The following is an 18,053-nucleotide window of genomic DNA, read 5'->3' on the forward strand; positions in this document are numbered from 1 at the left end:
GGAGGGGGAGAAGAGAGGGGGGAGGGGGAGAAGAGTGGGGGGAGGGGGAGAAGAGTGGGGGAGGGGGAGGGAAATGGGAGGCTGGGAGGAGGCGGAAACTTTTTTTTTCTTATTCTCAATAAAAAAAAATAAAAAAAAAGAAATGCCAAGATAAATAAAGTAGGATTCAGGGGGCTGGGGGGGCTACCAGGAGAGCACAATGAGTATAAATTTAGAACACAGAAAGACTCCTGACTCCTTTCTCACAATTAATTTTTTTTTATGTATTATATTCTAAGCCCTGTGTCTTGACTCCCAAAACATTGTTGTCTGCAAAGCACAGAAACAAAGTTGAGACGGTCTATGCCTCCTGTCAAAGTGGATGGTCTCTCTCCTGCTCCATAAGACATCTCTGGCTTTTGTCCAGTCCATTTGCCACCTTTTGCTTATTCTGCTGTGATTAGATCAGTGAAAAGCTAAAGTCTATTGGTAAGAAATACCACCATGGGTCATCCTGAAATTTTAGGCATTCTGGATTTCTCTCTCATTGGTGCTAAGACCTCTCTAAGATCATTATCCACTTGGCAAGGTTTCTGTTTCAAGGCACTGGGAGATTACAAAGGATCCATTCTGCATGCCCAGCCTTCTAGGCCTTGGGTTCCAGAATGCTCTTCCTTGTTCATTTTATACCATGAGTCTCAACCTACCCTGTTTTCCATCAGTGCTCTGCCTCTCCCTTTGGTCCATTCATTAATTACACTCTTGTAATCTATAAACACTGACCAATTCCAGGACTGCCCAGGGCAATGCTGCTCCTGACTTCTTACCCCCAATGAGAACTTCTATGCTGCTAACTGCTTCATCGGGCATCTCCCTACAGATTTTTCTAGGTGAGTGCAAAGCAAGTTCCCATTTCACCAGGAAATTTGAATTATAGATGTCGGTTAGAGACTATTCTGATCAACTGCCAGGAATAAACCAAACATACCCTGATCAAGGCCATGCTCATAGGAACAACCAAGAGAACGCATGTGAGAGTTCCATAACGGGCAGCAGGTGTGTCTCATCCTCTTCCTGTATCACAGATTCATTTAATCAAGGCTAAGAAATGCTGGTTTTATAAGAAGTTTTGATAAGAAGCCAAAGTATATGTAAAACATTCAAAAAAGGGCAACCACATTATGACTTTGGGAAACTGTAGATATTGAAAGTTTTGTTACATTAATAAATGCAATGATGGATCAAAAATAATAGATTCAAATCTAGTATAAATACCTATAAGTGATTAAATTTCTCTCCCCCCTCTTCTTCTCTCCCTCTATTTTTCTCTCTCCCTCCCTTCCATATTTTCCTCCCTCCTCTCTTTATATTTCTGTTGAACTCACGGGAAAGTTAAATCAAAAAAGGTACTAAAAATCTGAATGGTACTTCATAAATGCAAGCCCCAGTGGTTCTTGGTGATGTAGAGCAAGGGCTACATGTTAGTCTCAGTCTTGGGATTTGGGCCAGAGTGTCCCCTGATACAGGATATGAGGACCTGTGTTAAAAGTGCAACTCTTGTGTAAAAGCCAGTATGCCTGAAAAGTTGCTTTTACCTTTTTTTTTTTTTTTTAAAAAAAGGACTCATGGAATCTACCTGCTGACACACACCACAGAGACAGAGCCCCCTGACTTGGGAGCTTTGGAAGTTGAGGCTCCAAACAATAAAATCAAAGTGTAAGAGTAATATTTATTCCAAAACCCATGCAAAGCATTACTCCCCAAACTTAGTACCCACATGGTTCCCAAAAGAATATGTCCACTGTGAGCCATAGCAGCAGACACAATAAATAAGAGGACTCATCACAGCCCATTTTCCTGGGAGTATTCAAAATGCACCTAGTACAATTAAAGACATGCAAGAAAACCAGAAGCTACAAAATAACACGATAAAGCAGGAACATGTTTACAGACATACCCAGGATTTTTAGAAATTGAACAGAAACAAGATGAATAAAGAGGAAAAGTGTAGAAAGAAGTAAAAAGCTATAAGAAACATCAGAAAGTTATTACAATGAGAAGAAAATAGAACACTACTTGAGTGTTTATGTTGTGTGACTTTTTCCGGGCAAGGCATGAACAAACATCTACACACCTAGAGAGGACATTAACGGCAGATGAAAGAAATTATTCCCATGTATTCTAACATAGTGAGTGAGCCAGTGACATCACGGGGGTGACTTACAAGAACATGGGTGATGTGAAGGCAGATAAATCACTGAAAAGCCGACTCGGACATGGTCGATGACTCATGAACGCTATATCCGTGAAGCTCCATGCACGATCTATATCAGCCAGTAGGACAGTTTCCTCTCCCCAGAGATTGTTTTACTGCTTTTATAATGTTGAGGAAGGACCTTGTGAACCTTGTTAAGTTTCAAGAACTTCCTAAGCCTTGTAATTTTTGTTTCTTTGATGAGTCTTAAAAGTGTGCCCTCCACAGGGGCACACTTAGTCAGGATGAAAGAGCTATGCATCATTCATTTTGAAAATGAAAAAAAAATCATAGTAGAAATTAACACTAAGAAACTGAGGCACACCTAGAAAAGAGGGAGGAATATTATAACCAACTGAACAGAAAAAGTGGATGACTTATTGAGAGGAGAGACACTGGAGGAGTTTGCAGCAGCAACAACGAAGCCAGGGAGTAAGAGGGAGGAGAGCAGTGGAGACTCTGCCAACCACGGAAACTTGATGCCAAGTCAAGTTGCCACTTCTTAGTTACCACAACTTGAAGCCAACTTCAGAAAGGATCATGAATCTTTATGACTTATGACTTCTGAAAGACCTGCTAAAGGATAAACCAGAGATTAAAACTATTTGAGATGCCATCTCACTCAAGTCACAATGAGATCATCCATGGATCAACTCTGACAGCAAGTAATGTCACAGATGTGGTAAGGAACCCCATTCACTGTTGGTGGGAGCATCACTATGTAGTCAGTATGAAAATTGTTGTGAAGGTTCCTTAAAAATCTGGAAATGGAACCACTGTATGTCCAAGACATACCTCTTCTGGGTATATACCTAAAGGACTCTATAGCATTCTATAGGGATATTTGCTCATCTGTGCTTATCACTGAACAATAACTAGGAAATGGAAATAGTCTACATTTCTACCAGCTGATGAATAGATAATTAAGATGTGGTGAGCGATGTCTCAGCAGTTAAGAGCACTGCCTGCTCTTCCAAAGGTCCTGAGTTCAATATCCAGAAACCACATAATGGCTCACAACCATGTCTAATGAGATCTTGTCAGTCATCCTCGTCAACTTAGACCATGAAACCCAATATGGACAAGTTCAGCAGAACCACCATGGCTGCCCATGTGTGCTTCAACATTGCCAGGGCATAACTTTTATTCATTTCATTTCACATATAGACAATAGAATTTTATTAAGTTAGGAAAAGTAGAAAGTATAGATTTTTCAGGAAAATGGATGGAACTAGGAAAATAGGCTGAGGTAACCCAGCCATAGAAAGATAAACACTACAGTTCTCCCTCAAATAGGGATCCTTGCTTCAGTCTTTAGATTTGTGTGTTTAGCCTAGAGTACCTGTAAAAGCCATGAAACTAGAAAATGGCCATTGGAGCAAAGAATGCCTTAATGGAGGCAGATAGTAGAATAGATGTGACTTGAAAGGAGAGAGGGTAAATTGCAATGGGAAGGTTTAAGCAGGGATGGGGGATATAAGAGAAGGCAGAGTTAACTGAAATGAAGGGTGTGTGAAATAACCAAATGGAAACATTAATAATCCAATGGAAAGCTTTGTAATCCAATTAAAAAGTATAGGTGTGCCGGGCGATGGTGGCGCATGCCTTTAATCCCAGCACTCGGGAGGCAGAGGCAGGCGGATCTCTGTGAGTTCGAGACCAGCCTGGTCTACAGAGCTAGTTCTAGGACAGGCTCCAAAGCCACAGAGAAACCCTGTCTCGAAAAACAAAAAAAAAAAAAAAAAAAGTATAGGTGTAAAGAAATGACCTAAAAGGATAAAGTCATGGCTATCTGGAAATGCTGTTCCAGTTCCTGGTGTTCGATACCTCCTCAGGTATAGTCGATCAGGGAAGCCCAAAGGTCCACAAAACAATACTCTGGTCACTTGTGTTGGTTGTTCGCCAGAATAGTTGATAAGATCCTATTGCTGAAGATACACCCTGGATGCAGGGTCTATAGAAATCAATCTTAGAGCTGGACTGAAAGCATCCTTCCTGCTGGTTTGTTTTTAGAAAAACAGAAGTTGCTATACCAGACTTTCATAGAAGAAAAGGGTTTATGGCCTTACCTAGATGTGAACCCTACAAAGGAATAGCAACCTGCCGGGTAAAACGTGCCCACTGAAGGGACAGTGGCACGTCTGTGATGAGAGTAACCACCTGGTCTCTGATTGGATGTGAGGCTCACCCCACAGGAGAGAATTCACTACAAACCCAGTAAAAATCCCATGGCTGAACAGACAGGACTTACTACTGTTTTTAGCTGAATTGACACAGCACTAAACTATCTTCTAAATATTTATTTTTATCGACATAGACAAATGCTGTCCTCAGCTTTAATCAGAGGAATTGCTCTTTGCCTTGAAAAGCAATGTAACAACAGAGAAGGAAGAGTTAGTTTCTCTCCAGGATGAAGCCAGTTGTTCAATACAATGTGGTCAGCCTGAAACAATTCATACACAAACAAAAACGGACTCATCAAGTCATGCTTATATATTTGCACATAAATGCACATGTGTGTGTGTGTTTCACTGATAATCGAGGAAGAAGAGGCTATCAGTTTGATAAGAAGGGCCTGGAAGGAGTCAAACAGAGAGGCTAGAGGTAGGAAAGGGAACTGTATTTTAATTAATATTGTATTAAAAATAAATGATACAGATGAATCATATTCCATGTTGTAGGACTTTGGCCATACCTGTAGCATTTTATTGGGGGGGGCAAAAACAAAACAACAACAAAAACTCAAAAAAAATGAAGCAAATATGGCAAAATTGTAAGATTTATTCTTGATAGTAGGTTTGAAGATTTATTTTCTTGTGTTTAATATCTTTCCTAATTAAAAACATTATTCACTGATGCAACTGGCATTTTAGTTATTTGGGGCTATATCTTCTAATACTCTTGCTGCAGTGCCTGGAAGAAATACAGAAAAATTATCTATTTTCTATGAATGAAATCTATGAGAACCATGGGAGCCACCTTAAGGGTCACTTTCTTTATCTTACTTTTCAACTAAGTTCAATTTTCCTCCCCTCAACCTATTCTGACGAGACAATAATGATATATCTTAAACTCCATTGCAAAATAAGAGCTACAGTACGGCAAGAAAAAGAATAAACTGTCTCTCCTCTCCCAGGATTCCAAACTCAGATTTATGTCAGCATCAAGGTGAGCTACAGAAGGGTTGGTTAATCTCTCTGGCTTCTGCTTCACCAGCCGAGTTCATCATTCACACATTAGAGAGCTAAAAACCTGTCGGGAAGAACAGTTTCCAGCAACAAGCTCTTCTTTACTTCGAGACTTGGCTTCTGTTTGATTGGGGGGAGGGTGTCTAAAACAGAAGTGTGTTGGGAGGATAAAGATAAAGTGCTTACTCCCCAGCACTCTCTAGAATACTATAAACTTTATTTTTCTTATAACAACAAAAGAGACATTTAAAAAAGGAAATGACACTCTCTTTACCTTTTCTACATAAGCAGCAAGAAAAAGCCTTCCTCCCTCCATTACAATGTCAACAAGAAGAGGTGGAGCCCACAAATCACATACCATGTTGTTCCTAACTAACTGGTGTCCATGACATTGTGAAGCAAGTCAAAGGCAACATGTGTGTGCTATAGAAATGAGTTCTTTGTTTACACTTCCAGAATTTTAGCTTAATTAATTCTATATGCGCTTTGACTTTCCTCTCCTATTCTACCAGATTCTGCAATTCAAGCAAGCTGTTTCACAAACATTAACCAGAGTCAGCTGTCAGGTAATACTAAACTGCTCCTAGATGATCACCAGATGAAACACACAGATCAGACTAGCTTTAAACTGAAAAGGTCACTATAATGCTATGATTCATAGGCCGCATATGAAAATGTTACTAGGTCGGTGTGGTCATACGTGTCCATAACGGTATTTGTAAGGCTAAAGCAGGTGGATTGCCATGAGGTCAAGGCAGTCTGGACCAAAAAGGGAGATTCTGTGTCCAAAACAAACCAAAGGCAAACTGAAGTTAGACCCCTCACAATGACTGACAGTCTGTATTTTCTATGATAGGTAGTAGTTTGGCCTAAGTGCCTATTTTCACAGGTAATAAATAGATCAACATGCATAATTCCCAGTCAATCAAGAAGATGCTACAACCAACCCTTGGAATGGTACAACTATCCACATAGTTTGTCCAGACTGGATCCTCAAGCACTTTCCAGCTTCCTACAGTTCATATTTAAAGCTTTATATGTATGATAAAATGCTTCTTAGATAACCTACATCAAGAAGACCAAAATAATAATATGTTGGAAAATCAACATTTTACTCTCAGATAACTTAGGGAATAGACTTTTGGCCATAAGATCCTCAATTTCAGTCACAGTCCAGCTGGCCTTGGTGAGCTCCCAATAGATCAGCCCCACTGTCTCCGTGGGTGGGTGCACCCCTTGTGGTCCTGACTTCTTTGCTCATATTTTCCCCTCCTTCTGCTCCTCATTGGGATATTGGGAGCTCAGTCCGGTGCTCCAGTGTGGGTCTCTGTCTCTATCTCCATCCATCACCAGATGAAGGTTCTATGGTGATATGGAAGATATTCGTCAGTATTGCTATAAGATAGGGTCATTTCAGGTTCTCTGTCCTCAGCTGCCCCAGGAACTAACTTGGGACATCGCCCTGGGCACCTGGGAGCCCCTCTAGGTCCAAGTCTCTTGCCAACCCTAAGATGGCTCCCTTAATTAAGATATGTGCTTCCCTGCTCCCCTATCCAACCTTCCTTTATCCCAATCATCCCGTTTCCCCAAGTTCCCCCCAACCTCCCCTTCTCACTTTTCTCTCCCCACCAAGGCCAGCTGGACTGCGACTGAAAAAGCATGGGATAAAACCGGACTCTCTGAATATGGCCGACAATGAGGGCTGCCGAGAAGCCAAGGACAATGGCACTGGGTTTGGATCCTACTTCATGTTCTGGCTTTGTGGGAGCCTAGCCAGTTTGGACGTTCACCTTCCTAGACCAGGATGGAGGGGGGAGGACTTTGGACTTTCCACAGGGCAGGGAACACTGACTGCCCTTCAGACTGGAGAGGGAGGGGGAGAGGAGTGGGGGGAGGGGTAGAAGAGTGGGAGGAGGGGCAGGGAAAAGGGAGACGGGGAGGGAAATGGGAGGCGGGGAGGAGGCAGAAATTTTTTTTTCAATAAAAAAATATATTACAAAAAAAAAGATCCTCAATTTCCTAAATGACAATATTTTTGTCTTTTCAATAGCAAATACTCCACTGAGGAAATGGCTATGAGGAAGGACATTGGAAGCTCGCAAAACAGATGCCGGAGTAAACGTAGAGTAACTCACAGAGAAGCACGATAGAAGGACTACCTCATCATACAAGTTTCCCAACATCATAGGGGAAGATGCCTAGTGCAAATGGTCAATTCTATTTTTCCCTCCCATGGACTTCAAAGGCAAAAAACCACAATCTAGCAACATTGGTAAACTGAAAAAGGATATTGATTTTTTTTAAGGAGAATTATTAAAGTTCTGCATTCGGTTTCATAGCTAATATATTCACAGGATCATTGGAAATAAACAGAATAAAAAAGAATAAACTGTGTCTCAAAGACAGTTTCAAAACCTCTTAATTGCAGTTATAAAATTATTAATTATGACAATGTCTCAGTTATCCAGAGTCATAAGGGAGTGAACCTTTTCACATTTCTGAAGCAGTGGAGTGAAATCCTTCCATTGTTACAACTTGCTTATTTGAAAGAAAGAAAGAAAGAAAGAAAGAAAGAAAGAAAGAAAGAGAAAAGATTTTCAAATGCCTGACAGTGTATACCAAACAATGTCAAAAAGAAAGAAAGAAAGAATAAAAGCTTTTGCAGAGCCCCCTGTGTTCTAAAAAAAATTATGAATTTTCTATTTGTGCCATCAAAATTGGACCCAATCATGAGATTAGATCATTTCATAAAAGAATACATGTCTTCAGCATGAAATTTGCTATTACAATTGTTCACAGCTTAAAACATGTACTTACCTCAACAAATATAAAACATGGGATGATGGAGTAACTGCGTTGCGTGTGGTTGTCTACAGCCATTTCTCAAACCATATAGTGAGACTGTACTGTCTGAAACTGTCCAGGCTGAAATGGAAAGAGATTGCAAGGTGTGAGAACCGCATGTTGAGAAGTCCCTTAGGTACGTACACAAAAAATGCCAGCTACCCTCTAAATGGGCAGGCTTGAGCACAAGCAAGGTAAAAATATTGATCTACAACACAATTGAGCTAGACTAGTGGGGAATGTATACCAGGTGTGAACAGTCACTGAGGGAAACTGACCACACAAGGAACTTCTCACACAACTAGCTATTCTTACATGGACACTCAAACTGTGTCTTAACCTGTGCCACAAAACAGTTTCTAGTATAAAATATTTCTTAACGTCGTCCTGCCAAAAATTCTCTACCTGTGTCTAATCCTGGTTTCCAGTCTTGTTTGGTCTGCTTATTTGTCTCTGCCCTTTCCTCTTCCCTTGGGGCCAACATCTACTACTGAGACCAATATTTCCCTTTTTTTTTTTTTCCTGAATTGTAATTATTTGTCCTTGCTCTAGTTCTAAACTTGCATTCTTTTCTGATAACAAATAAATGATCATATTTGTATATGTGTACCAGGAATTATTATATTACATTTCTTTTTATGAAATGTCTATTCAAAAGTTGTAGCTTTTGTGATTGGATTGTTGACTGTATTATTTTTAAGTACAATTTCTCTTTATGTATTCTGGACACATGTCATTTATCAAATATATGTTTCATAATTATTTTCTTCCAGATTCTTGCTTGCCTTTCACTTTCTAATGATATATTTTATATGCACATTTTTTACTAATATAACAATTTTAATTAGAGAGTTTAATTTCAAAGGCCATTAAATACAGAAATTTATTACCGTATTATACTCATCCAGATTTTCAACTGCATCTTTAACATGTAAAAGATATAAATCACTGTTGTGATAAAATAAGTATTAGGAATTTTTAGACAACTTATATGAAGTATAATGATGTAGATAGCAAAGAAAGCAAAAAAAGCTTCCCATTAGACCCTCTGAAACAAGACTCAACAATGCCCAGCAATAACAACAGTCCCTTCTAACTAGGCATCATTTGAGATCCTCTGAACAACCAGAGGAAAATATTTTAGTATATAATATATTCAGGCTTATGCCAAATTAATTATAAAATATATTATTTTCTTTTTATGAAGAAAGGGACTTACAATGCAAAGTGACATTGGGCTCTTATAATAATAATGATGAATCCTTAGTTGGAATACATGTGAAAAAAGGTTTGTTAAAGGGGACGGTTGTTCTGACTGAAAGAGAGTGGATGTTTCCTATCAGGCATGGGGAGAAAACCATTCCAGCGAAGCTGCTAGAGCTATGAATTCACTTAACTTATGTGTGCAAGCTTAAGAACAATGCCAGGCCTGAAATGGGAAATTAAAGGAGACACAGATGCAGTCACCAGACCCTTCTCATCTACTTGCTGCTCATTACGTAAAGACCCCCACTACCTCAAGGCTACAAACTCAAGATTGAGCACTTTCATGTCAAATTAAAACATAATAGAAAAGGAGGAGAATTAATATTGACAAGCAGCACCCTACTTTGTTAACTAGCTCAGACGAAGCATTAGATCTTGAGGTAAGTATTGCTATAGTACAAGCCATATTTCAACAGAATCACAGTTCAGTGTCCCCGGATGTGTTTCCCACTGGAATTTTCTTATGATTTCCTCTTATTCATGGGATGTATACCAGTTTGTTGTAAACTCGAGACAAATGAAACGAACTACAGATGATCAAGTACTCATGTTTGTAATACTGAAAATAGATGAAGACATTCTTGGAGATAGTAAGACGAGAATAAAGATCTTCATATACAAATTGTTTGAAATGAAATTTGCTGGCCAGTCTGGGAAGCTCCTGGGAACAAAAATAGTCTTGGAAATGAGTATCCATAACTTAGAAACTTCTGTGTCCAACTTCGATGTGAGTTAAACTGTTCTTAGTAGCCCCGTGTCTCTAAATATGACCTTTTTCTTTGTATATAATACACACTAATCAAAATTTTCTAAGAAGGCCTTGATATTTCTTTTCAAAATGCCAACAAAAAATCTACCGAAAGTGTTGCTATTCTAAGTAAACCCAACAATCTCTAACCCACACTGAGTTAGAAAAGTATTCCTCAGTCCTATTGTTGACTTTCTTCTAGTCTAGAAAGCAGTGAGGGGTCATCCTGAGCATTTCTGGGTGCTTAACTCTATGTACGGCCTCTGACCACAAGATGCCAACAAAGGCAGGTATTCTCTTACCCCAGGTATGATGATTAAAAACTCTTCCCAGACATTGCCAAATGTTCCCTTCAAGTGGGGACATTATTTTCAGTGTATGACAACAAAATCTAGGGCCCAAGTCATATCAATAGCATTTTCTGATGTATTACAGTATTTAAAATGGTGTTTCTAGAAGCTTCTCAAATTTAGGTTAAGATTAAAATCAAAGTGAGGCTAAGACTAGTACTGTAATGTAGAGGGATCTACAGTTTGTTTTTCTATGACATCAAACAGACAGATAAGGGCCATTCTTGGGGGAAGACTCCTATTTTAGGATTGAAAGTACAGGCACATGGCATTGGGGCTACTTTGCCTGTTTGGAATAAAGTCCATAATTTGGGCCACAGGAAGGAACATGATTTGCCTACTGCCTAACAAAAGGAAACTAAAACATGAAAATGTGCCTTACTGGCATATGAATAAATAGATTCCAACACTCATATGCCATATTGGGATGAGCACAAAACTACTATGATCTACAGTTACTAACATCCTGAGTTTAAAGAGAAAGCAAGGGGTTTCTGCCCTATAGGTATTTCAGTCCAAATTCCTAGTGTTTCTTAAAGGGTTCATGAAAATACATTTTAAAAATTTAAAGGCATGGAAAACATCCCCAAACCATTATAAAGTATGTAATGAGATGTCTAAAATGTAAAAATTTGGCAACTTCATTAAGTTTGTGTTCATTAAAATTTAATTATTATGAAGACGAACTGTAGGTAAGATTTTCTTAATTCTAAAAATTTCCTTTCAAATAAACTATAATCATAAATTAAACTACTGACTCCTAAAAATAATTTCAATTCTTTTTTCATTTTACTTGGCTTCCAAATAAGCATTTACTTTTATATACAGATTCCACCTAATAGGTTTATGAGCACAGGAATGGGACAAAAAGTAACCACAGAAAACAACAGTAAGGACCTTAAAATATCCTTGGAGGCATTTTGCTTCCATTACTGTCAAAGAATCTGGAACCCGGCTTTTTGCTCCAAAGAAACAAACAAACGAAGAAACAACTACAGACAGTCCTCCCTTCCTCCCGTTTCTCTTCCCTCTCCACACCAGTTGCCCTTTTATACTCCCCTGGGTTCTACAGGCACGGCAAATTAAACACACGTAGCGAAACTCTACGATACACGTGGGTGAAAACATGTGCCACCTTCCTTTCCCAGTCTGGGCTAACCTCATCCAATCCTACTCTTTCCCAGTTCCAAACATTTTCCTGCAATTTTCCTAGTTCCTTGTGGCTTTACACGTTCAGATCCTATTGTGTCAAAGCGCCACATTTCCATGACCCACTCATCAGTTGAGGGACATCGAGGCTCCATAAAATTTCCAAGGGTGAGAATAAGTGAGGTGATGGCTTTGAAGACCTTCATTAGACAAGAGGCACAGAAATGCAGTGATCCAAGAAGGTGGAGCAGACAGAGGTGACTTCTGGCTTCCTGCCTGGGAAGAGTCACGAGACCCCTGTGTGGTTAGGGGAGTGCGGACATGTGGCTGCTCTTCTTCTAGGTCTGGGTGGGGCCAGAATGTGGGCTGTGCAGGCTGGGCTCCAGAGAGAGCGGTGTGTAGAGAACAGGTGATTCCTTGAGGCTTCAGTGGGATATTGAGAAGCACGTGAACAAGGGGAAGCTGCTCAAGGCCCAGTGAAAACCGTGAGAAAGGATGAGCAGAAACGACACTCAGAATTCCTGCACAGTCAAGCTTTCTCGCCAAAGTCAGTAGGAAAGCTTCCCAACTCTCCAGCTATCTCTAAGAGTGCAAGGTTACCAGGCAAACTAACCCCACTAGGAAAACGTTTCTCACCCAGCAGCCACAGATGGTGGTGGGTAGTGATCCCACGCAGCGTGCATTTTGTTGTCGTTCTTCTTTCATTTGTCTAATTCACAACACTAAATATGTATAAAGACTCCTTTGATTTATCAGGCCCTGGCTACCATTTGGGCAACTAACTGGCTTTTTCTTGTCCTACCTCCTTGTCAAAACAAGTATGTGTGACAGCAGAACCCCTGGCCCAGGTCTTCACAACAGCATCTTCTGAAGTATTCTATAACAGTTAGCCTGCTGCTTCTAGAAGCTTCCAAAAGTTAGAGCATTTTAAGATCAAAGTGAGATTGTGGCTAACATTAAACAGGGAGAAATCAGAGCTTATTTCTATACGACGTAAAAATCTTAATTGGAGAGAAGGAGGAGGCTTGAATAAAAGGTAGAAAATGAGAAGGTAGGAAAAGATAGCTGGCGAGGGAACAATTTCGTTTTATCCTTCAGTTCCTAGGGTGAGCTATAATCTCCAGATGCAGCGCATCCTGAACATATGGTAGAGATGCATTAACTGCCTGGGTGGCATGAGCTGCCCCTCCCTCTCCCGGATCATCTCTATTCAGTCCATGATCTCCAACCAAGATCACAGTCTGCATTTAATTCCCCAAAGCCGGAAAAATCCAGTCGTGTTTTTAAAACAACAAAGCCATTAAGGGATGGGAACAAATGAAATGAAATTGTAGGTGAATGTAAAATAGATTTCATCAATGGGTCGTGTGGGATTTCGGAACGCACTACTTAGTCTCCTAAGAGAAACACTTTGCTCAGGTTTAGAGATGTTTTTCAAAGCGTGGTGAGCATTGCCGTGTGCAGAAAGGGAGGTGACAATGACACTCTTGTATTTTTCCTGCCATTTCTCACAGCTAGACCCACGGCCCACCCCTTGAAGTAGCTCAAATCAAGGCAGAAAGAGAAACAAAGAAATGTTGTTCCTCATAACATAGAGAAACTGAATTGGATCATCTCTTCAGAAAGTATCTAGGTTCAGAGTCCTGTGAGGTTTCCAGGGTCCTCACAGGCTTTTTTGATGAGTTTGCAGATCAAAGAAAAATTCTAGGGTCCTTCTGGATACCATTGTTTATTGGTGTATTCAGTGGGACCACTTTTCAGCCTTGTACCTATTGCTTAAATATGAATCATTTCATACTACCTCAGTCTCTCTAAAACTGGATTACTTTTTAGTGAGTGGAACCCAGCTGTTCTACTTACCTCATTGAATCCTTTGGACTCTTCGGCATGTCTGGTCCATCTTTTCATCCTACGTCCTAATAAATATTAGATAATAAGCAAAGTAACCGTTGTCCCTTGCAAACAGATTTATAACTATTAATTGGCATCTAGGATCCACACAGCTAGGAAGGAAGAGAGAGCTAAGGCTGCCCAAGTGGCTGAGAAGAGAAGCCAGGCCCACCTTCTGCTTCTCCTCCACAACTGCTAAGGAAGAAAGCAAGCTTCAGACAGAGGGGTAGGGCTTCTAATTTCTTTTCCAAATTACCGATTTTGTTTTATCTGTAACTTTCCATTAGGAAAAGAATAGCTGCAGAACGTAGAAATGAGCAAAGCGGTTTTCTTAATTATAAAGCGTGCATTCACATTTCCTTCAAACTAGATGCTGGGAGGAAATGAGTTTTGATGCTCTGCTAACCTGAAACCCTGAAGCTCCAGAGCCGGGGATGTGGGGACCACACACACGCAACCCCTTGCCCACACACTCCTGGAAGAACTGAGATACTGGGAAAGTCACGGGAGAAGTCGTGCTTAGCAGAGTACGGAGAGAAAAGAGGCAGAAAACATGTTGCCACTGGTCTTAGCTGAAAAGCATTGAATCTGATTCTAAAATATGCTAAAGTCATTTTACCTCTTTCCCTGGCTATAAAATTTCAAATACAAAATATCATTGTAGTTATCAGTAACAAAAGGTATAACTAAATCGTACAATGTTATCATTATAAGCTATATTGTAAAATGACTACCGTAAGGTAAAAGAATTAATATGTGGTCGTCTCTTACACTTTTCATATAAAACTGTCAACTGGGAAGCTTAAACATGAACTTGCATTATATTAAAGTCTATTCTAAATAGACCATGCCATGCTAAAGTTCTGGGGCACCCCACTTGCCATCTAATAAACCTAATCTTCTTAATCAGGACCCTGAAGATGCTTGGGAAATCACTGGACTTTTTTATTTGTTGTTCTTCCGAATATGGACACATTTATAAAACAAAAGAAATACAAAAAAACTCTTTTCTCTGATTTTCCTTATTAGCTGACTCTTTAAGTGGCCTCAGAAGTGGCCAAGCTTAGTTTCTTAAAACTAGCAGAGCCCAGAGTCTGACCCTAAAATCTCCCCCAATAATGTCTAGAGCTACACTGGTTTTCAAAGATCCAAGATACAAAGAACTATTGAGTATTTAAAGGTAAAATAATCATAAGATAAGTTTGAGGTGAGAAATTTCTGGAAAGATAGGAACTGTCCCCCCAAAGACTAGAATCTAAAGATGCTGTGTAGAGAGAATTGTTTTGGATGCTGCAGTTTCAGAACGGTAGACAACCCTTTATGGTCTTGCCTGCAGGGCTGTACGTGACAAACTCTTGTCAGCAGTGGGGAGGCTGTGATACTGTTTTTCTGTCAAGCAAGGCTGAGTTTTCCAATTTAAAGCTAAGCTGCCTAGGAGCCAAGCTGTTTGTTTTTTTTTAGAAGGAAATACAGGAAGTAAAAGTTTGCGTATGCCCGTGCACATCAGGAGTTTGAGATCGCGAGTCGCTGCATCCCCTGAGCTGAGACACCCCGTCCATCCAGTTTACCCTGGGGAACAGAGTGGCTATGTGTTGGCGAGATATTCTGCCACCCCCAGGAAGTCACCGCCAGTGCCCCTGAGCCCTCATCACAGGGCGATTCATCAGCCCTGTTAGACCCTGTTGAGATCTAGGAAACAAGGACCAGGAAACGGAAGCCAGGGGAATCCCTTTTGCCACAGGAAATCTGGGACGGTTCCAACAAAACTCTGGGGTGAGGCGTGGTTTCTCCACATTGGGGCATAATCAGTGTGTCAGTATTCTGCCACTGGGCCAGCCCGAGAATTTCGAAAGAGCAAAAAAAAAAAAAGGAATTTTCTTGATTAATCTCCTTGACAAACACTGAGCACCGGACAATCCATGCCCGGAATCCATGAGTATAGCCGCGCAGTTTTAAGTTTTACACTTAACGGTTTGATATTTTTGTGTTGATTTTATCTAGTACAGAGATGGGCTGAGAAGTCTTTTTAATACTGCAAGCTGCAACTCTTACCCAGCATTCCAGTGCTCCTGCCCCCTCCTCACCTCCCCCTTCCCTTCTATGCTACTCACCAGCTGACACGCTATACAGTGTATTGGGTATATTTATTGTCTTTCCCATGGCCTATTGTGCTCAGCAGTTATACTCACTCCAAATAGTGTTTGAAAGGCTGAAATTAAACTCATAATTACAAACGAGTGCCAACAATACCTCTTCCAGACTGTAATGGGGTATAATTTGACAAGAAAGTCTCATTGAAAGGGTGATCTTTGGATGCAAAGGAATTAGGGGTAGAGAACAGGATGTGCTAGTTAACACGAGTTCCTGAATGAGATAATACAGGACAGTATGGCTGTAATACAGAGAACGTGGGCTGGGAACCTACGAAAAGACCGAAGCAAGGGATATATATGCCCAAATTATCCAGGGCTAACACCATGCTCTGAAGTTTGAAATTAGTTCTAAGAAAGGCAATGGTTTATAGAAACAAGGAAGAAACTCCCACCACCTCATTTGCTTTGGAAGATGGCACTGGTGGCAGAGGGTGGACTTAAGAGAGTAACATAGGAACATGCAGCTTTCTGCATCTATTCCCGCTAAACTACCTACAGCCTTCACCTAAATCTGCCCTGTGAATCGCAGGAATTTATTTGAGACTTTCACCCGGTTCAGAATCAGACACCGTGATAAAAAAGGTTTGTCTTGAAATCACTACACAAGCTCCTTCCCTCCAAGGGAGTGTGTGTGTGCAGAGGGTGCATGTGATTATACAAGTGTGTGTGCATGGCTGTGTTTGCACGTAGAGGCCAGAGGTCAAGTCTGGGTGTTACTCTTCAGATGCTATCCTCATTAGTCTTTGAGGCAGAGTCTCGCAGGCACCTGGAAGTCAGCAAATAGGTTAAGCCTGCCTGTCCTGTGGATCTGCTTGTCTTCCGCTCCCCACACCCCCCCCCCGCCCCCAGCACAAGGATCACAAGTGGATATCATCCTGCCTAGCTTCTTTAACGTAGGGTTTTCAGGATTAAACTCAACTCCTCATTCTTGCCAAGCAAGCGCTTTACCAACCCAGCTATCTCCCCAGACTCCAGAACACTCGCTTTTGAAAAAAGAAAAGAGTAGTGTGTGAGAGGTAAAATCTAGATGTGTGTGGTGTTCTGCCTATGCCAAGTCTTTTGCAAGCCATGGTGAATAAAACCTTCACTCAGCTCTTGTTTGGTTTTCTCCCATTGTCCTTGAGTATGTAGAGGTTACAAAGAAGAAGCTCTTATACAGTTCTGTGTAGTTGGAAAGAACTGGTGTTAGATGACCTTAGCAATACTTATTAAACATTCTCATTATTCAAGCAAATAAAAAAATTATCAGTTACTTATCATTGTCTAGTTCCTAGGGCACCTAATTTGTTAACATCTGTTTTCTAATGTGAAGAAAGCTTCGCATGAGAATGTAAGGCAATTTCACAATTTTCTCACAGAGAAACCCCAGGCAGCCAAGCAAGTGGCAAGATGCAGGATGTCACATGGAGGGAATTCATTTTTTTTGAGGCTTGAAAAGAAATTTGGATAATGAGATAAGGAGGGAGCTGAACCAATCAGCAGGAAAAACTTAAAGAGCCCTTGTGGGTTCTGCCTGAAGCCCTTAATGAACTAAGTTTTCCCAACACCAATCAAATCCGATTGAGAATATGCCTCCAAGATCAGGCTGCAGCCAAGAGTGCAGGGCATTTTCTTAGTGATTTATGTGGGAGGACTCGGCCCATTGTGGGTGTGGCCACCCCTGAATTACTGGTCCTGGGTTCAATAAGAAAGCGGGCTAAGCAAGCAATGGGGAGCAAGCCAGTAAGCAGCACCTCTCCATGGCCACGGCTTCAGCACCTGCCTCCAGGTTCCTGCCCTGTTTGAGTTCCTGTCCTGGCTTCCTTCAGTGATTGGGTTCAATGTGGAAGTGTAAGCTAACTAAACCAACCTCACCTGCAACTTCCTTTTTGGTCTTGGAGTTTCATTGCAGCAATAGAAACCCTAAGAATCTATAAGATTTAAGGAGAATGCAGTGTGATTATAGCAAGTAAACAAGTAAATTTCCATATTTATCCAGCTTTGCATTAATGAATTAGTGAAAACTAATAAATTTGCATTGTGCTTATATTCAAATCTATAGAAAGATTTCTCATAATCCAATGCTTTCTTAATATAATACAAACCCAAATGTCTCTTCTCCAGTATCTTGGACACTACCCATAGTGACCAGCGAAACATGCTAACTTTTTTTTAAATTTATTTATTTCTTTATTAATTAATTAAAGATTTCTGTCTCTTCCCCACCGCCTCCTCCCCTTTCCCTCCCCCTCC

General features: G+C 40.6%; 1 protein-coding gene across 1 annotated transcript in view; it reads right to left on the reverse strand.

The window, feature by feature from the left end:
- Plppr1 (phospholipid phosphatase related 1) overlaps positions 1-18,053 on the reverse strand; it is a 214,300-nt gene that overhangs the window by 94,572 nt on the left and 101,675 nt on the right. Inside the window, exon 2 of the mRNA XM_050156146.1 lies at positions 8,239-8,346. Within this exon, the coding sequence (XP_050012103.1) occupies positions 8,239-8,301 (63 nt within the window). The 5' untranslated portion in view covers positions 8,302-8,346. The remainder of the gene's footprint in view (positions 1-8,238; positions 8,347-18,053) is intronic.

Source organism: Alexandromys fortis, unplaced genomic scaffold (genome assembly GCF_014885135.2).
Source record: "Alexandromys fortis isolate MF-2015 unplaced genomic scaffold, M_Fortis_MF-2015_v1.1 scaffold_92, whole genome shotgun sequence".
NCBI classification, from domain to species: Eukaryota; Metazoa; Chordata; class Mammalia; order Rodentia; family Cricetidae; genus Alexandromys; species Alexandromys fortis.